The sequence below is a fragment of the Carlito syrichta genome, unplaced genomic scaffold (genome assembly GCF_000164805.1).
Source record: "Carlito syrichta isolate Samal-C Ts95f unplaced genomic scaffold, Tarsius_syrichta-2.0.1 Scaffold303236, whole genome shotgun sequence".
NCBI lineage: Eukaryota > Metazoa > Chordata > Mammalia > Primates > Tarsiidae > Carlito > Carlito syrichta.
The window spans coordinates 114,258-134,526 of record NW_007247332.1 but is presented as its reverse complement, the minus strand read 5'-3'; the positions used below and the strand labels follow the sequence as shown (position 1 = coordinate 134,526).

The window sequence follows — 20,269 nt, the reverse complement described above, 5'->3', positions numbered from 1 at the left end:
CACTCCCCAGCCCCCACTGCAGTCAGCCCCCCCAGTCACACCCAGGCCTATGCCCTGTGCATACTCCCTCACCCCCCAGCCTCCTGCCAGCTCTCACACCCTGAGCAGCTCCATCCCGGACCTGGTTGCTCTGCTGACCCCTAGACCCTCTCCAGCTATCCCTCAGATACAGGAAGTCCCTCTCCAGACTTCCTGCCACTTCTGAGTCCTCTCGACCAGTAGCAGTGCTTGCTTACAAATATTGTTTATAAGGTTTATAAGGTGTGGTGGCTCACACCTGTAATTCCAGCATTTTGGGAGGCCAAGGTGAGAGGACTGCCTGAGCCCACAGGTTTGAGACCAGTCTGGGCAACTTGGCGAGACTGCCTCTCTACAATAAAATTAAAAAAATTAGCCAGGCAGGTGGTGCATACCTGTGGTACTAGCTACTTGGAAGGCCGAGGTGGAAGGATCACCTGAGCCCAGCAGGTCGAGGCTGCAGTGGCCGGGAGCCCACCACTGCATTCCTGCCTGGGCGCCAGCCTGAGACTCCAACTTATGGCTACTACTGAGTTACAAAGCAGAGCTGACAGAGACTATATAGCCGCTCCCTCTCTAAATGTCTGTTACCTCTGACTCACTCTTGTGGGGTCCAGAAGCCTCAAGAGGGATCCCCTAGAGCCAGCAGGACCCGAGAGGTCTTGCGATTCAGTCTTGCGATTCTCTCCAGGCTTCCCCCCCCCCCCACATCCTGCTCTTCCCCTGGAGGCACAGCACTGGGAGCTCCTCTCCTGGCCCCACAGGGCATGTGTTCCCTGCTACCTCCAGGAAAGGATCTAAGCTCCTCTCCTGACAAAGAGCCTCCTCAGCCTGGCCAGGCCCCTGGAAGGGTCTTACTCCCCCCAGCTCTTTGTACAGTCTTTCCTCGAACCCTGGCTATGTCCCAGCCTCAGGCCCTTATGCCTGCCCTGCGCTCTGCCAGGAATCCTTCCTGCTTCCTGTTGGTTCACTCGACAAGCCTGTGAGAGCTACCTCTGAGCAGGGCTTTGTGTTTGGGTGGGGGGAGGGGTATGGAGGAAAGAGAGAGGCCCTGCCTTCCAGAAGCTCAGGAGGAAGGCTCTTTAATCAGGCTTGGAGACTGTCTGCAAGAGCTCAACCTCTTTCCACAATGCTTATGATGGATGACGTTAACAGGTGCCACTTACTGTGCGAGGTACCATGTGTGTTCGGGTGGGTGTAAGTAATACCCCACAGGCTAGCACGGGACCAAATGACCAGAGCGTGAAACAACAGCTAACACCAACCGAGTGTGCGCTTTGTGCCAGGCCTTGTGCTACCCTTGACAATCACAATGACCAAGGCAATTGTGGAGTATTTATCAGATACCAGGTGCTGTTATGCATGTTTTACTGGATTAGGTCACAGGATTCTCACAACTACCCTATGATGTGGGTCTGGACATAGGTGAGAGACTGGCTTACTGGAATTGGAGTAGCCTGGGAGGGTTCTGAGGACTCTGGCAGGAGAGGCTGAGTGGATGAAGAAACTCCATATGAGACTCAGACTAGCACTGTCAAACAGAACTTCCTACAAGAATGAAAATGTTTTATATCCCCACTGTCCAAGATGGTAGCTACTAGCTATAAGTGGCTTCTGATGCTGAAAACATGAGCACCGCAACTGAGGAATGTTTTTTTCTTTTAAGAGACATGGTCTTGGCTATGTTGTCCAGGCTGCACTTGAACTCCTGGGTTCAAGCGATCCTCCTGCCTTGGCCTCCCAGGTAGCTGAAACTATAGGCATGTGCCACCATGCCTAGCTTCATTTTTTAATACTAATTTTAATTAAGTTATATGGAAATATAAGTTAAATATAATCTAATGAAGTTCTATGAAAATAGTCACATGCTACTTGCCTGCTAGTGGCAGCCAAACTAGACAGCTCCAGACCAGGGTTCTGCAAACTCTCGCCTACAGGTCAGCTCCTGCCTGATTTTGTATGTAAAGTTTTTCTGGTACACAGCCACATCATGTGCTTGCTTACAAATATTGTTTATGGCTGCTAGTGGGTTCCAAAGCAGAGTTGACAGAGACTGTATGGTGCACAAAACCAAAAATATTGACCATCTGTCCTTTAAAGTTTGCCGCCCCTGCTACAGACTGGAGGATACACAGAATAGGGCAGGGAAGGGCCTCTTCCCTCGGGCCAGAATTAACTCACCAGCTCTATAGGCTAGTTCTTGCTCATTACTTTTCTGACCTCCCTCTGGACCCAGCCATGTATGTGACTCAGGACCCTGCTCAATGAAGTCACTAATGGAAGCAGCTCCCACGACTGAGGGCCCAGGGTGCGCAATGCATCGCGTTATCTATGACTTTCCACCACGGCTCTTGGAGGTGGGCTTATCACGAGGCCCAACTGTACAGAGAACACGGAGATGGGGAGGGGATGTGAGTTCCCCAAGGAGTGCAAGGAGGCAGAGCTGCTATCTGAACCCAGGCCTGCCAGCCTGCAGGCTGGGTCCTCCACCCCTGCCTGGCTCATCCTCAGACGCCAGATGGAAAGGAAAGAGAAGGGCGGCTGTGGGGGCCAGGGTCACACCAAGCACAGGCACTTGCAAGTCAGCCACACCTGACAGCTGAGCGGGCTGGAGTGATTTCCACAAGGCCTGCCTGGGAGAGACCCCACCATGCCTGTTCCCTGCCCTGCTCACCGTTGATCAGCTCAAGGGCCTCCTCCTTCGTCCGGGTGATCTTCTCCTGCCGCCAGGATGAGGGCCGCCTTGATTGGCTGTGCTTTACCAGCAGGTGTGAGCAGCGGACCCTGGTGGGCTCCCCCTGCCCGTTTTTGCTGCCACTGCTACTGTTGCCACTGGGCCGCTCCCACTGACTGGCGTTAGTGATATGGTTGAAGTAGTATACCCGACCTGGAGGAAGGGAGAGGAGGTGGGAATTCAGCTGGGGCCATGCTCACAGGACACCACCCTGGGCCCCTGACCGGAAGCCAGGATAAGGGACTGGCTCAAAAGACGCTCATTCAGTAAATCCACTGCATGTCCACCATGAGCCACGGGCTCTGGAGACATGGGCCAATGTGGTGGACACAGTCCTGGGTCTTACAGAGCTAACATTCTAGGTATGGGATGAGGCACTAAACAACAAAATGACTTCAATCACTGATAACTTCACAGAGGAAAATAACCCAGGGTGATGGAAAAGAGGAAGTCAGGGGACAAAGCTTGCACTCAGCAGCCAGACTACCTCATTTCAAATCTGGCTCTGCCACTTGTTCACTGAATGATCTACCTTTCCAGGGCCTTGATTTTCTCACCTCTAAGATGGAGGTAACAGTACTTGCCTGCAAGGGACTGTTAAGGACTGTAAAATGCTTAGGACAGAGTCTGGCACACATTAGGAGGGTGATGACTTTTATGACTTTCATTGTATAGATGACAAAGCAGACCTCCCCTTCCGCACCTCTGGTAACAGCAGCGGTGGTAATGCTTCCTGAGTGTACACACTTAGGTATGTCATACCCAGAAGCTCTGCTCTTGACTGCCACCCAGTGAACTGCACTGCAGAACTAGCAACTGGCATGACTGGGGGCCGGATGTCACCCAGGGACTGAGGGGCATGAAGGAGGGAAGACTGTGAATAAGAAGCTTGAAGCAAAGACCCAATAGGTTCAGGCGTCACTCCAATGGCTGAGAGTCTGCCTGGGTTACACGGAGCATCACCCATGTAGTAGGCCATCAGGGTCAAGCGGAGCAGAAATAGCAGGGATGGGCCCAGAGCTTAACAGAGCGTCACGTTTATGGTGGAGGTCCTGACCACAGGCCAGGACAAGGTGGGCGACAGCGGGTTCCTGAGGCAAATCCAGTCCAGCCACTGGCTTTAAAACCTTGGCAACGGGCTCTATCTCTCTGAGCCTCAGTTTTCCTAACTGAAAAATGGGGGTGTGAGAACAAGATCAAACCCCACGCGGTTAATGCGGAGAGTCGATGTATGCCAAGCGCTCAGCAGAGCGCCTGGCGCTCGGCCAGCAAGAGTGATCACTGCGGATGCGATTACTATGGGCTCTGGAGGCAGCAGGGACCGGGACCTGCCCAGAAGCCCGGCCGGCTCCTTGGGAGTTCGCAGTGGTACCGGCAGGGGGCGCCGGAGGCACACGGACTCGGTCTTAGCCCAGCACCCCCAGACCCTGCAATGAATGATCTTGGACGAGTTCCTCAAGTTTCCTGGCCTCAGTTTCCTCACAGGCAAAATGGGAGAAATGACCTCCCAGCGTTGTGGCCATTCAGACAGAAATTAAACACCTAAGACGCTCGGCACAGAGAAAAGCGTGCCAAACTATGGGCATTATTGTTGTGGCTAACCCCTAAATCAGGCCCGAACCCACGGGCTATTCTCCGGCAGAATACCACCGGCGGACGTCGAGACTCAACACTGGGCGCGGGTGGCAGGGGTGTCGGCGGGAGCGGGTCTTAGGCCCGAGGCCGGGCAGCACCCGGGGCCACGCCCTCTGCAGGTATCGGGGTGTCCCTCCCAGGGGCGCCCCGCAGGCCCAGCGGGATGCAGAGGTTGCCCCGGGCGCCAGGTGCATGAGGCGAAGAAGTAAGTGTCAGCCGAGCCAGCAGGGCCGGGCCCATCGCCCCGGGCCCCCAGCCCTCACCCGCCCAAGCCCCTGCCTCAGTTTCCTCCGGCTTCCTGGCTCCCAAGGCTTGCAGCCCCTAAGGGCAGGCAGGGGCCGTTACGCCGGGGACGACACAGAGGGACCAGGACCCCATGGGAGGGAGGCGACAGCGCGACCGAGGGCCGAGCTCCAGCCCCACTTCCGCAGGCCCGCGCGGCCCCGCCCAGCCCGACCCCCGCGGCACCTGAGCTGCGGCTCATGCGCTTCTCCCAGCCGGGCGGCAGCTTCTCCTCGTCCGCCATCTTCCCTCCTGCCGCAACGCCCGCTCCGCCTCCGCCGCGCCGCCCGCGCCCGCGCCCGCCCGCCGCCGCCGCCTATTGGTTCGAAGCTCCCCGTACCGGGGCCCGGCGGCGAGGCTTATTGGACGCTCATACCGTCCGGAAGGGCTCCCTGGCCTCCGATTGGGCAGAAACGAGGGTGGGCGGGCCCTCCCACGTCTTACCTGAGTTCCGCCGCCAGTCGGCCTCACCCCGACCCCGCCCCCGCCCTCTCCTCGCCTCCTAAGTGGTGGGGAAGGAACCCGAACCCGCCCTCTGGCTCCCTTTGCCGAGCGCCAAAAAAGTCCCGACCCCTACTTGGTGCCCTTCGCCGCAGAGCCGGTCCAGGCAGGGTAGAGCTTATTGATTGGCGAATGCAGCAGCAATTCCCGCTTTCCGGAGCCGTTGCGGGACGCCTGCAAGTCCCCAGTCCCCCCACGCGGAAGCGTCTGGCGAGTGTGGAGGTAACGGCGGCCGACGAGGTACTTGGGAGAGGTGGCCGTGCCTTCGCTGTTACCATAGCAACGCAGTTGCCTTGGAGACGAGTACCTAGGCGCCCGAAGCCTAAATCTGGCTCCTCCACCTCTCTTCCCGCCTGTTCCTCCAGATGTCCAAAGCTAACCAGCCTCTTTTATATTTTGCAAGGCTGACCTTTCTCCTACGCCACTGACCCAAACGCCTTCCACGTCCTTTTGGAACCTACCTCTTCCTTTATTCCCGCTCAATCTTGCTCCTTCCTGGGTGACTGGTGGTTGCTGGAATTGACACTCTGATGAGAACGCGGGAGGAGGTGCACGTGGGAGGAGGATGAGCTCAGTTTGAGCAATTTTAAAGAGTCTGCAGAGCTGGTGGGACACTGAGGGGGCAGTTGGGTACCCAGGGCTGGGGAAATGTGGGCTGGAGATAGATATGCCAAAGACACCGACAGGGAAGAGTTCAGTTACGGTTTATTTATAGCATAGACCCTATGCGACCGTTATAAAGCAGGAGGCTCAGTGACGTGCACTTACAGGGAAGCATGTCCACAACAAATCAGAGGCAGAACGAGCCAGGTTAAGAGCGTGCTTGGGCTCAAATGCTATGACCTTGAACAAATCACTTAACCTCTGCATTTCAGCTTCTCCATCTGCAAAGTGGGAATAAGCAAAAATACATACCTCTTCTTTTTGATGTGAAGACTAACAGCTAATTCACGTAAAGCACTGAACACAGTACCTGGTCCACAGCAAGGATATATAATGTTAACTGATATTGTTTGCTGGGCGAAAAGCAAGTCATAGTACAGCAATTATAAAAAGTGCAAAAACCTAACAAAACAAAACAAGCTGGGCACGGTGGCTCACGCCTGTAATTCCAACACTTCGGGAAGCCAAGGCGAGAGGATTGCCTATTGCCTGAGTCCGCGGGTTCAAGACCAGTCTGGGCAATATGGCGAGACCTCGTCTCTGCAATAAATAAAAAAATTAGCTGGGTGAAGTGGCGCACACCTGTAGTTCCAGCTACTTGGAAAACCGAGGTAGAAAGATCACCTGAGACCAACAGGTCAAGGATGCGGTAGCCATGGGCAGCGTGCCACCGCACTCCAGCCTGGATGACTGAGACTACCACTAAAAACAAAACAAACAAAAAACCAACAAAGAAAACGAAAAACAATAGGCTGGGCATGGGGACTCACACCTGTGAGCACTTAGGGAGGCCGACATGGAAGGATTGCTTGAGGCCAGGAGTTCGAGACCAGCCTAGGCAACAGAACAAGATCGTCTCTACAACAACAAAAAAAAAAAAAAAGAAAAGAAAAAAACATTAGCTGGGCGTGGTAGCACATGCCTGTAGTCCCAGTTACTCGGGAGACAGAGGCACAAGGATTGTGAGCCCAAGAAGTCAATGCTATGGTGAGCTGTGATGGCGCCACTGCACTCCAGCCTGGGTGACAGAGACCCCAGCTCAAAAGAAAAAAATGAATGGATCACTTATGTAAAGATATTCAAGATATAAAGCATAAAAAAGCAAACTGATGAACAGTATGGGTATAAAAGCACAATTATCTCAATTGTGTAAAAACCATGTGTTTATATCACAGAAAATTTCTAGATTCCTTCTATATGTTAATGACTACCACTGGCGATGGTGATACAGGTGAAGGAAGCAATGAGGAACTTAAGCTTTTTTGGGTTTTGTTTTTAAAAATAATTTCATCACCCAGCTCAAAATGTCAGAGGCACTTGAGTTTTAATATAACATTTTGACTTTTACAAGCACATATTTCCTTTTTCAAAAGGTAATTTTAGACTTAGGACAGAGTTGCAAAAGTAGTAGTTTTCATGTTCCCTTGGCCCAGCCTTCCCTTATATTAGCATCTTACATCATAAGAGAACAGGGGTTCTCAACTAGGAGCAATTTTGGCAATGTCTTGAGACACTTTTGGTTATTAAAATTGAGGACAGGAGAGGCTACTGGCTATTTGGATACTGGCATTTAGTATTAGAAGTCAAGGATACTGCTAAACATCCTGCAATGTACAGCCCCCACAAAAAGAATTGTACAACCCAAAGTGTCAACAATGCCAAAGCTCAGAAGCTGCTATAAATAATTCTCAAAAATAATACATCAACATTGGTATAATACTAGTATATAAATTACAGACTCCCCCTCCCCCCAGTTTTCCCACTAATATTCTTTTTATGTTCCACATGGGTTTCTTTTTTTTTTTTCATGATTAGACTGAGGTTATGCATTATTGGGAAGAGACAGAGACCATGTGCCCTACCTTGCTGGTGCGACATACCAGGTGGTCGATGATGTTGAAATACATTACTGGTTGTATTAAGGTATCTACCACTGCATAGCAAATTACTCCACAATTTAGTGGATTAACATTTATTACATAGTTTCTATGGGTCAAGAATGCAGGCGGTTTAACTGGTGTCAGCAGGGGTGGCTGTGAGCTCATCTGAAGGCTTGAGTGGGGTAGGATCTGCTTCCAAGCCAGCTCATATGGTTACTGGCAGGATTCAGGTACTATTGGGATATTGGACTAATGACCAACAGTTCCTTGCTGGCTATTGGTTGGGGAACTCCCATTTGACAGCTCATATGGCCTTTCACCACAAGCAAGTGAAAATGAAAGAATGCAAACAAGACAGAAGCCAGATGCTTTGCAACCTCATCTTGGAGGCGATATCCCATCGCTTTTGCCATATTCCACTTAGAAGCTAGGTCCAGCCTATGCCCAAGAGGAGGATACTACACAAGGGTGCGAATATAGGACTCAGGGATCACTGGGGACCACCTTACAGGCTACCTAGCACACTTGTGATAGTAACTTTGAACATTTGACTAAGGCAGTATCTAAACTATTTTCCCCTTTGTTATGAACCAATACTTAAGAGACTATGCAAATATCCTACTTCTGCTTAAATTTTCACCAACTTTAGCGTCTATCAGTACATATTGCCTACAGCAGTCATGACTATGATCATCCAGTCAATGGTGACCACTATTTCTCTTTCCTTTTACATTCATGAATTGGAATCCTTCTGTAAGGAAAAGTTTGCTCCTTTTATCCTGTTTATTTACATATTCTGTTACTTATTTACATTAGCATGGGCTCCAGGATATGTATTTTATTCTTTGGGTTATAAATCAGTATTATCATTTTGTTGCTCAATTTGTCCCAAATTTGGCCATGGAGTCCAGATTGGCTCTTAAGCCTTTTCTGTATACTCCTGTCCTTTTTTTTTTTTTTTTTTTTTTTGAGTTAAGAGTCTCACTCTGTCCCCAGGCTGGAGTGCAGTGGCATGCTCACAGCCACGGCAGCCTGGACCTGCTGGGCTCAGGTGATCCTTCCACCTCAGCCTTCCGAGTAGCTGGAACTACAGGTATGCACCACCACACCTGGCTAATTTTTTTGATTTATTGTAGGGATGAGGTCTCGCCAAGTTGCCCAGGCTGGTCTCTAACCCATGGGCTCAGGCTCCTGTCCTTTTCATCTGAGCATTTCTTACTTTCTGGTACCACAGGATGCTCCAGGCTCATCTTTATCTTCCCTGCCCCAGCCTTGAAACCAATCCCTTCTCTAAGAAGCCCTGGTTCTTTTCATTAGAGATTTAGAATAATTAGGTGTGCTTGTTGCTACTAGAGTGCCACTGTTTTTAGTCCCTCTGAGTGGATAAAGATGTATATCTATACATATGCACGATTACCTCTATTTCTGTGTCTGTATACATATTAAAGACCATAAATTCAGACTGACGCCTCCAACTCTAATCCTAGTCCCAAAGGGCTTATTCTAATCTCTCCTGTGTCTCCTGTTTTACTTATAACTTTTCTCCCCTGTAGTAAGAAACCTGGCTCACACTATCTACTTAATATTTACTTATTTGTTCAACCTGTTTGTGTGTGTTACATGTACACACACACACGGTTCAGAATTGCTATCTGTAAGGAACATGTTTACCAGCTGGAATACAGTGTTTGCGTACAATTATTCGTCTTTAGTCTTACAGTATCCAGTTGAAATATTTTTTCCAGCCAGGCACGGTGGCTCACGCCTGTAATCCTAGCACTTTGGGAGGTGAAGATGAGAGAATTACCTAGACTCAGGGGTTCGAGACCAGCCTGAGCAACATGGCGAGACCTATCCCTACAATAATTAAAAAAACCCCAGCCGGGTGTGGTAGCACATGCTTGTGGTTCCAGCTACTTGGAAGGCTGAGGTGGAAGGTTCACGTGAGACCAGCAGGTCCAGGCTGCGGTGGCCATGAGCATGCCACTGCACTCCAGCCTGGGTGACAGTGTGAGACTCTGACTAAAAAATAAAAAATAAAAAAATAAAAATGTTTTCCAAATCACTCAGGTCAGCCCCTTTCTTCCCTACCATCTTCAGTGTGGTCATGTGGCTCACTTGCAATACAGGCAGATTCATTGACAGCCTGCATTCCGCCTTTCTTCCTGTACCCTCTTTTGATAAAAACTTCTAAGTTATTTCAGAAGATTTCTAGATTCACTCAAATATGTTAGTGATCACCACTGGTGGGAGGGAGGGATGGTGTTAAGAAATAAACTAAGTTTTTTACTAAACATTGAGTTTTATCAAGCATAGATTAACATAGTCATCTTTGAAAATTAAAATTAAGCCGGTCTGGGTGGCTCAACCTGTAATCCCGTGCTTTGGGAGGCTGAGGTGAGTGAATCGCTTGAGCCCGCAGGTTCGAGACCCGCCTGGGCAACTTGGCGAGACCTCATCTCTACAATAAATCAAAAATTAGCCAGGCATGGTAGCACGCGCCTGTAGTTCCAGCTACTTGAAAGGCTGAGGCAGAAGGATCGCCAGAGCCCAGCAGGTCGAGGCTGCGGTGGCTGGGAGCAGCCACTGCACTCCAGTCTGGGTGAAGAGTGAGACTCCAACTCAAAAAAAAAAAAAAGAAAATTAAAACTGAAGTTTATATAGACATACTGAAGAAGGCCTGACCTCAGGAAAAAGAATGGGGTAAGGAGAAGGGTTTTACCTTTAGTCTGGACACTTCCAGGCTGACTTGAAATTTAGGAATCACTGTTATGTCTGTTATTCATTCATTCATTCATTTGGAGTCTCACCCTGTTGCCCAGGCTGGAGTGCAGTGGCACACTCACAGCCACTGCAGCCTCGACCTGCTGGACTCGGGCAATCCTTACGCCTCAGCCTCCCAAGTAGGTGGAACTACAGGTGTGTGCTACCATGCTCGGTTTTTTTTTTTTTTTATTTTTTGTAGAGACAAGGTCTCGCCAAGTTGCTCAGGCTGGCCTCGACTCCTGGGTTCAGGCAAGCTTCTTGCCTCAGCCTCCCAAAGTGCTGGGATTACAGGCTTGAGCCATGTGCCTGGCAGATAATTTAAAATTTGTTTCTAAATAGACAGGTAGGGGTGCGACAGCTGTAAGAGTAAGGACAAGGGTACCAGGAGAGACATTTCTGACATGTCAGGAGGAAGCAGAGTCCTAGAGACAAGAGGGAAGCCATGGGGATGGGTAGGGAGGTAACTGATGGTGACCAAGGAGAGATCATCCCTAATGAGCTACAGGCCAGCAGCATCCTGGACAGCAGACAGGGCCACCTCCCACAAAGGTTGGTGGTAAAAGGCAGGCAGAAGGCTGGATGGAACTTGCAAAAGTGGGGAGGCACAGTGGCCTAGACTCCAACTTTATTGAGCCAAGTGGGATTAACACAGGAGAGGATAGAATGGATGGAGTAGGGCTGTGTGAGGCTCCTGAGAAGGGCTCCAGAATGAGCCAGCCTCAAGTCCCTCTTGCTCTGTGAGAGGAGAGGGCCAAGGCTGACACCAGGATCTGCTCCCAGGGGAACAGAGGCGGGGTGCTTGGTCTCCTGAGTACTCACATCTGTAGAAGACCAAAGACAGCTAATATCACTATATGCCAGGCATCCTGTGATTTCATTGCATCATCTCACTGAGATGTGGGTGCCATCATGGTGCCCCTTTGTAGGAAGAAACTAAGGATCCAAGAGGCTGACTTCCTGAATCCCATTGCTAAGGATCAATCAAAATTCAAACTCAATCTGATTCTTGAGGGTGGGCTCTTACAGCCTCACTTATAGTGCCACGCTGCTTCCCTCTGTCTAGGATCTCTTGATAAGAAATGCCAGAAACTGTGGATACTAAACAAACTTTATTTTTTCTCCACTTCACAACGTGCCAATGAAGTAGACATGAAGTAAACAGATTAACTGGTTTCAGTGTGGATAAGGAAATGAAGGCTTAGGGAGATTAAGAATATTGCCCAGGGTCACTCAGCTGTTTGGTGGCCGAGATGACATTTTACCCAAGGTCTGTCTGAATCCAGAGCCTGCATTCCTAATTATTACATCGACTGTTGCTACCCAGAGGCTCTTGGTCTATTAGCACGATCATATGCCAAGGTTTCTTTACCTTCAGCGATCCACAGTAAACCCCAGAGCTCTAAGCTCCCACTCAGGGTCCCAGCCTGCTGGTCTACTCCTCCTTCATGGATCCGGTTGATCTTGTGCTCTTATTTTAGCAGGTATGTACTGATTGTACAAAGACAGCCAGACAAGTACTAACCCTCCTATCATTAGATAGCTTCCATGCAAAGAGGATGACGACAAAGCAGCATTTAAGTTTTTATTAATGTGAGTTTTTAAAAACAAGCATCTATACCAGTGTAGGGGGGTAAGGTGGCAAAGAAAAGGAATCTATTGATAATAAAGCTCCAGGTTCATCCCATCGTGGATTTCATCTGACGTAAAGGTGTTAAGGAGTACTCACTGTAGGCTCCACCCCTACCCTCCATCCATTGCAGCTGGGTCAAGGTGGTGGCCTGAGGACTTGGCCCAGAGCTTAGGAAGCCATTTTGGACTGGGTCATGTTGACTTGGAAATAATGCAAACTGTTAAAAATTTTACGCTCCTACACAACAGACAGGTCTATGTCTCACTCCACCCTGACCTCCTGTATGTCACTCAAGTGGAGTTCAGTAATAAATATTTGGTACTTGAAGTGTCAAAGTCTTTTAAGTCAAACAATTTCACCAGGCAAACACTCTCCTCCCCAACAAAGTAACTATGTGGTTCTCATTTTTTCTTTTTTTTGGAGTCAGAATCTGTTGCCTAGGCTGGAGTGCAGTGGCACGCTCACTGTGGACACCGCAACCTTGGCCTGCTGGGCTTAGGTGATCCTTCTGCTTCAGCCTTTCAAGTAGCTGGAACTACAGGTGCGTGCTACCACACCAGGCTTATTTTTTATTTATTGTGGAGACAAGATCTCGCCATGTTGTCCAGGCTGGTCTCTTACTCGCGGGCTCAGGCAATCCTCTCGCCTCAGCCTCCCAAAGTGCTGGAATTACAGGCTTGAGCCGCCGCGCCCAGCCTGGCTCCCATTTTCTAAGGGCTTACCGTGTGCCACACACTAAGCTGAACACCTTATTTGTGTAACTTCATCTAGACTTCAGTACTGAACAAAGAGAACTGAGGCTGGGTAGGTAGTCTCTTCCTTAGGAAGTCACACAAAGGATACAGTCCCCCAGAGACACGTGGTCCTTAAAAATCGTGTACCTGTGGGATAGAGAACTTTCAGAGGAAAGCCTGGGGAGACCCTTCACCCTGAAGGCAGGCTACGGCAGCCCAGCCTAAGCCCAGGGCTGCCCGCAGTGTTCCCCAACCAAAACCTTCTGGCCTAGCCCTGTCCACCTATAGATCTACCACTGCACTCACCACTTCTTCAGGACAATCTTGTTCCAACGAGTGCCAGTCTGGGCTGCGATCAGCTTCTTAAGGTCCCCGATGGTGTCATCGGTGCTGGGCGCAGGGGAGTTAAGGCAAATAGGCGGAAGAGGCAGAAGAGGAAGAGGGCCTTCTGGGCTTAAATGCTATGTGCCAGGACCCCGTCCGCCCCTCTCCCGGGTTTAAGGAAAACCAGACCGAGTCGCCTGCATCCCGCCAGGCACCCCCAGCGACCACTGCCTGCCGGCGGTCGGCGGATACTTGCATTTAACGCGAACCTTTTTCCCCAGACGGTCGTTGCAGACAACCTCGATCATCCTGGCTGGAGCTAACAAGGCGGGGGAGGGGGGCAGCAGAGTCAGGACTTCCGGGGTCTCCTAGGCCCAGATGCCCCCGCCTACAAGTCTCCCAGCCCCAGGTCCTAAGTCTCGGCCACTGAGCCTTCCGTTCGCCCCCCAACACCCTGGACCCGAGTCCTCCCGGTCCCCAAGACCCGCGTCCTGGACGACGGGGCCCAGGCAGCCCCGCCTCCGCTCCGTCTCGTCACCCGAAGGCCCGGCCCCAAAGCTCCCTGGCCTCACCTCCCGCCGACCCCGGACCCTTGGCAGCCGGGTCCCGACAGCCTCCCGCGTCCCGAGCCTCTCCGGGGACTCCCTCACCTAGAATCGCCTGGAACCTAGCGACGCCACAGCCCACTCGCCTAAGCGCCCAACTCCAGCCGCACAGGACGCTGGGAACCGAAGCGGAAGTGCGGGGCTGGAAATCCCGCCCCCACGTCCAGGGCCGCCCGTCAGCCGTGGGTCCGCTTCTTTGTGGTCCCCGGCCGGCGCGGGCTTACAGTTCCGAGGCTTTGGTGTTCCGAGGCTGGGCGGGGACTCCTGTGGTAGAAGCGCGGAGCCGAGTGGGGGTCCCCCTGGGTGTGGGCCGGGGAAGGGGCGTGGAGCGAGAGCCAGTGGTCAGGGGCCGGCGCACAGCCCTTTTTGGTTTTAGGCCCCTTCGCTGTAGGGAGACCGAGTCGCTTGGTGGGAACGCCAGAGGGTCCCAGGGGCCGAGTGACCTCCCTGTCCGGAGCCCGACGAAGCCTCTAGCCACAGCTACGGGGAGCGGGAGTCCTGCAGTCATCCCGTCCGGCTTCCTCCTTAAAAGCCCGGTCCTTTTTTTTTTTGACTGGGTCTCGCTCTGTCGCACAGGCTGGAGGGCAGTGGCACGATCACGACTCACTGCAACCTCGAACTCCTGGGCTCAAGCGTTCCTCCCGCCTCAGCCTCCCCAGTAACCGGGACTACAGGCGCGCGCCCCCGCCCCTGACTAATTTTTTTTTTCTTTTTATAATGACGGGGTCTCGCTATGTGGACCAGGCTGGTCTCGAACTCCTGGGCTCAATCAGTCCTCCCACCTCAGCCTAAGCCTGGGCCTTGTAAGCATTTTGCTCACCCTTGCCCACTGGTCATTCATTTACTTCCCGGGGAACCTGGGATGCAGACTCCGGTCAATAAGCGAAGCCTGATCCTGGAATGAGCCCACTCTGCGCACCCAATACCAGTCGCCAACATGCCACAGCCAGCAGACATGCTGGAAACAGCACGGTTGCAAAATCTCCAGCTTCTGTATCTTCAAGGAGCGCTTTGTATCAGACTCCAGATTCGTGAAGGCTGGTGGGACACGGCCCGGCTCCCTGTGTTCAACCAGACAGCTTCTGCCAGTGGAACAGTTGAGCGTCCTTTTCAGCAGAGTGGATTCTCCCGGTTTGGTAAGCCTAGATTGCTTCACTCAGAAACGCGGCCACCCCTGTTTATGTGCCCAATCCACCTTCTCAAACTCAGATGTGAGATTGGGGGAACCCACCAAAGGCCATCATATGGAAAGGGTGCACTCTTTGTAACCTTTTCAGGGCTGCTTGCCTTAGGGACTGGCTCAAGAGGTCCCACCCCAAGTATTGGGCTCAGGGGCCTTCACACCTGGAACTTTGGCCCCTACAGAGTCCCTTTGAGTGGGCTTTCCAAGGCAGGGACTCTGAATAGGCCACTTACTCAGATTGGAAACACAGACTTTGGATCCGGACACCTGGTCAAAATCCCAAGCTCTCCTATTAAGTTCTATGGTCTCAAATGAGACACTTCCCCTCTCTGAATCTTATTTTCCTTCTAATGAGGAAAGGGAGTAGCAATTCCCACCATAGTAGTGTTGTAAGTATTGGTCTTGGGCCAGTGCCTCACAGTCCTCTAAGAGTTTGTAGAGATGGGGGTGGGGGGTTGTACAGGGTTCCCCAAGTCCCCTCTACTCTTCCCTTCTCCCCTTTTTGTTCTGTGTCCTGACCGAAAAACACAGGGTGCCTTGGCCACTCTGTGGCCCAGCCAGCTATAGGTTTTTCCCAAAAGGCTTGAACCCAAACTAGGGCCTTGAATATTCTCAGGCACTGATATTTAGGTTGTTGTCCAAATCACTGAAAAAAATGAGATTGCACCCTGAGCCAAATTCTTTAAACCTTCATATAAACACCATACCCTAAGCCTAGTGTGGTGGTGTGCCTGTAGTCCCAGCTACTGGGGAGGCTGAGGCCAGAGGATTGCTTGAGCCCAGGAGTTCGAGACTAGCCTGGGTAACATAGCAAGACCCCGTCTCTACAAAACATAAAAAAAATTATCCAGGTAAGATAAAACATCTCAGCTATTCAGGAGGCTGAGGCAGGAAGATCACTTGAGCCCAGGAGGACGAGGCTGTGGTGAGCTATGATTGTACCACTGCACTCCAGCCTGGGCCACAGAGCAAGACCCTGTTTCTAAAAATAAACAAACAAAACCCAAAACAGCAACAAAAAACTTTATACCCTGACCCCCTCCCTGGGGACATACCTAGGTGGATGACCCTTGCCTCTTGAAGTCCACCTGGGAGGATTGCTGCAGCACTCTGTAAGTTCATTCCCCTAATAAGTGCTTTAGACTGATCTCCCTGGCTGTGAGTGCTTCTTTCTCTGGAATCCCAACTGGCCCCATCTTGGGATGGTTTGGGGTACTCCCTTGTGAGAACTCCTCTGCCGTTGCTTTTGGGGTGACTCCACAAAGCAGGGTGGAAGGTCAAGGGTGAGCTGAGGGGTTTGGTGTACCTGAGGGAGTTTGGAAGTAGTGCATCTTTGCAATCACGAACACTGGGCTACACAGGCATTGACTGTGGTTACCGCTAGATGGTGGGATTGCTGAGAGGCTCATTTTCCCCTTTAGTCTTTTGGCGTTTTTCCAGATATTCAACATTGAACACAAGTTCCTTTTGTGATCAGAGAGGGGAAAAAGTAAATGCTAGTTTTTTTGGTTTTGTTTTGGAGTTGGAGTCTCACTCTGTTGCCCAGGCTGGAGTGCAGTGGCATGCCCACAGCTGGGCTCGGGTGATCCTTCTGCGTCAGCCTTCCAAGAAGCTGGAACTACAGGCATGCACCACTAGCTATTTTTTTGATTTATTGTAGAGATGAGGTCTCGCCAAGTTGCCCAGGTTGGTCTTGAACCTATGAACTCAGGCAATCCTTTCACCTTGGCTTCCCAAAGTGCTGGGATTATAGGTGTGAGCCACCACGCCCGGCGAAAAAGTAAATGCTAGTTTTTTAAAAAAGAGGCCAGATGCGGTGGCACATGCCTATAATCTCAGCATTTTGGGAGGTCAATATGGGAGGATTGCTTGAGGCCAGAAGTTTGAGACCAGCCTGGGCAAGACAGCAAGAATTGAATTAAAAGAATTGAATTAAAAGCTAGCTGTGTGTGGCAGTGCACACCCATTGTCCCAGCTACTTGGGAGGCTAAGGCAGGAGGATTGCTTGAGCCCAGGTGTTCGGAGCTGTAGTGAGCTATGATCATGCATTCCAGCCTGGGCCATAGAGCAAGACCCTTTCTCTAAAAATATTTTTAAAAATTAAGCTCTAATTTCTTGGTGTTTGAGTCAAAGATTGCCCAAGTACAGGTTCCTGATGCTGAGCTGTGAGCTGGATGAGACTGGAAAGGGGTAGGGGGTGCTGCTGAGAGTAGGGGGAAATGCAGCCCAGGGGTGATCTTTGGATGACTTGGGCTCCCTGGGGAGTAGGGGGGTCTGCCATCCCAGCTGGACTGAGCCATCCTGGGGGGGAGGGGGCAATGGGAAGTCCCCAAATTAGATGGCTACTGCTGCACCCACTCCCTCCCTAGACTCAGGTGGGAGCGGCCTCAGGAGGCTGGACATGGCGCCTTTTGTGGCCCCTCCCCAGCCCCTGATAGTGTAATACCAGGCTGCCCATGAAAGGACCCAGTGACTGCTTTTGAGGAACCAGGGCAGCCCTATCCCTGTCTGGAAGGACAAGAGAATCTGCTCTCAGAGCCACATTTTCGGGGGAAGGGTGGTCGTGGGTACCTCCCAGGAGGTAGAGTTCTCAGTCACAACCCAAGGAGCAAGTGGCGCAGGCCCCTTCTACCCCTATGTTTCCTGGGTACCTGACCCAGAGGAAGGGGCCTATACGTGGAGCTCTGTATCTCTCACCTGACTACTTCCCTTCTCCCAACCCCTGAATGCTGGTGGTGCAGGAACCCCCTGTAACTGAGTGGAGGGGTGGGGCAAGGCATCCTCCCTCCCAGAGTTCACCAGAGGGTAAAGAATCTTAGGGATGGGGGAGGTACACAGGAGGTTCCTCCCCACAACATCTGAGCATCTCAGCAGGCCTTAGAGTGAACAAGGCCCACCTGCCACTCAGAATTCAGTCCGCTAGAAGGTGGCAAGTAAAGAAAGTGAAGAGGTCCTTGCAATAAAGTGACAAGCACTGCAAGGGCACAGGGCACACCTAGAGGATTCACTGATCCAGCACAGGCTTCCAGAGAGAACTGTGACCGGAGAGCTCTCCAGTAATAGCTGAGGCTCTGGTAGCTGAAGGATCTGGGCTTGTGGCCCTGGCAAGTGACTTGACCTCCAAGCTTCAGCTTAGGGTTGTGGAGGTTTAATGAGTTATTACTGGCAACAACAACAACAGAACAAAAAACAAACCACTTAGCATGGTGCTGGAACAGAGTAAGTGTTTAACAATAGCAGCTGCTTTCTATTTTTATGACGTTTTGTCAGTCAGCAAACCAGGAAAAGTGATGATCAGAATGTACTAGGAAGAAAGAAGAGACTGTGTTCAGTTAGGAATGCTCTTGGCTTCAAGTAACAGAAAGCAAACAGTTGCTTAAATAAGTGGCTATTTTTCTCATTAAGAAAATTCTGGAAGTAGGCAGCACTGACCAGCAGCTCAGGAGCTAGTCTTGTGCGATTCTTTTGATTGCCCCCTCCATGGTCACAGGGTGACTGCTGAAGCGTGAAATATTTTGTCTGTACTCTTGTTTGAGGAAGACTATAAAAGGAGTTTGATTTATTACACACATTTGTAACTTATCTATTTTTCTTTTTTTTTTAAGGTAATACTTAACACATAGTAAAAAAAACCAAAACAAAAAACAATCAAGCAGTATAAAAGTTACCCTTCAGTTCCCCAGGCCCTTCTCAGGGGCAACTACTGTTGACAATTTCCATTTTCTAGAGATAGTGTTTGTATTCTCAAATATGTGATCTGGAGCCTCATAAGAAAATGATAAACCTTTCAGATAAAAGAAAACATTTCAGCAGAGATAAGGACTTTGTATTTTCAAGTAGCATATAGCATTTTAAGTTCTGTCAGAGGTCAGAAATGAACAACTTGGTTTTCATACAGGCCTTTATGTATAAAGTAAAACACAATAAATTGCATTTTATTGAGTCCCCTATATATGGGATCAAGCCATACACATTATTCTCTCTGTGTTTTAAAATGAAACAATATCCTGGAGATTGTCCCAAACAGCACAGAAAAACCTACCTTATTCTTTTTAAAATCCTGAAATCCTAGAAATGGGATTGTTGGATCTGAAAGGATGTTCTGATATTGACAAATTGTCTTCAAAGAGTTTGTATCAATTCTTCTCTAAGAACCTCTCCTGCAGTGTCTGAGAGGTTGTTTCCTCACACCAAAACTAAGTTGGTATTTTCTTTTTTTTTTTTCATTAATCAGTATTTTTTATTATGGTTTTGTAGGGTACAGTTAAGGGTTAGGTGTACAATTACGTTTCATTCAGGCACCCTATTGATAAGAGGTGGTATTTTCAAACTTCTTAATCTTTTGTAGTTTGATGGATGAAAAAACTGCCATGTTTTACTTTTTTATTTGCTTATGAATAAGTGTGAGCATACACAATTTTTCTTTTCAAACAATTTTAATGCCTCTAATTTCTGCTTTTCTGTGTGTATAACAAATATATTTATTGCCATTATAGGTTCTTGGAGGTATGGTTTAGCAAAACTGATTCAAAATTAAACCTCTCATGTCTTTTGGCCAATCAAACCGACTTCCAGTTATTTAACCTACAGAAATAAAAATAGGATATATGCACACACATTTGTATGTAACATATAAACATATACATATGTATGTACACACATATATAAAAGAATACTTAGCTGCAATATTGTTTGTGGTAAAATCTGGTAAAACAAATCTGGAAGCAGCCTGTGAGCTCGTCAATACAGGACTGCTTGAATAAATTTTAACTGCCCTTACGCTATTTTAAAAAATGAGGCGGAAGGATGACCTGAACCCAGCAGGCTGAGGCTGCGGTGGCTGTGAGTGTGCCACTGCACTCCAGCCTGGGCCACAGAGTGAGACCCCTACTCAAAAAAAAAAAAAAAGACATAAAATGAGTGATATATATATATATTGGGCGGGGATCTTATTCCGGATAATCTCCGTAGTGTCAGTCAAAACGAAAAACTCAACAGGCCCTTTGGACAAGCGATTTCACTTACACACGTCCATCCTCGTGCACAGACATCAAAAAGCAGTATTAGGCAAGAAAGTAGAGCTCTCTCGCTCTCGACCAGGTCCTCCGCTCTTGGCCACGCTCCCGACCCTCACCTGGCCGCTCAGGCCGCGCCTTCCCGGCTTGGTCTTCGTCCTTGTCCTCGCCCTTGGCGCCTGGTCCCGTTCCCCTCACGCCTTTGGGGCTTGGTCCTCGTCTCCAGCCCCAACCCTCAGTCCTCGCCCTGCCCCAGCCGCGCCTTCCGAGTCCCCTGCGTCTTACCCCGCCCCAGACAC

The 20,269-nt window shown here is 50.1% G+C and overlaps 2 protein-coding genes across 4 annotated transcripts in view; both read right to left on the bottom strand.

Moving 5' to 3' along the window:
• The window catches only part of PIN1 (peptidylprolyl cis/trans isomerase, NIMA-interacting 1), a 13,107-nt gene extending 8,056 nt beyond the window's left edge, over positions 1-5,051 (bottom strand). Inside the window, exons 1-2 of the mRNA XM_008058171.1 lie at positions 4,856-5,051; positions 2,693-2,905 (exon numbers count right to left, since the gene is read on the bottom strand). Coding sequence (XP_008056362.1) covers positions 2,693-2,905; positions 4,856-4,913 — 271 coding nt within the window. The 5' untranslated portion in view covers positions 4,914-5,051. The remainder of the gene's footprint in view (positions 1-2,692; positions 2,906-4,855) is intronic.
• Positions 5,052-12,047: 6,996 nt separating this feature from the next.
• The window catches only part of UBL5 (ubiquitin like 5), a 9,084-nt gene continuing 862 nt past the window's right edge, over positions 12,048-20,269 (bottom strand). Inside the window, exons 2-7 of one of the 3 annotated variants that reach the window (XM_021712409.1) lie at positions 20,075-20,084; positions 13,818-13,853; positions 13,420-13,486; positions 13,150-13,233; positions 12,953-12,990; positions 12,048-12,176 (exon numbers count right to left, since the gene is read on the bottom strand). In XM_021712409.1, coding sequence (XP_021568084.1) covers positions 12,133-12,176; positions 12,953-12,990; positions 13,150-13,233; positions 13,420-13,475 — 222 coding nt within the window. In that variant the 5' untranslated portion in view covers positions 13,476-13,486; positions 13,818-13,853; positions 20,075-20,084 and the 3' untranslated portion in view covers positions 12,048-12,132. Of the gene's footprint in view, positions 12,177-12,952; positions 12,991-13,149; positions 13,234-13,419; positions 13,487-13,739; positions 13,927-20,074; positions 20,085-20,269 lie in introns of those variants that run through there. The other 2 variants (XM_008058169.1, XM_008058170.1) reach the window with 2 other exon arrangements.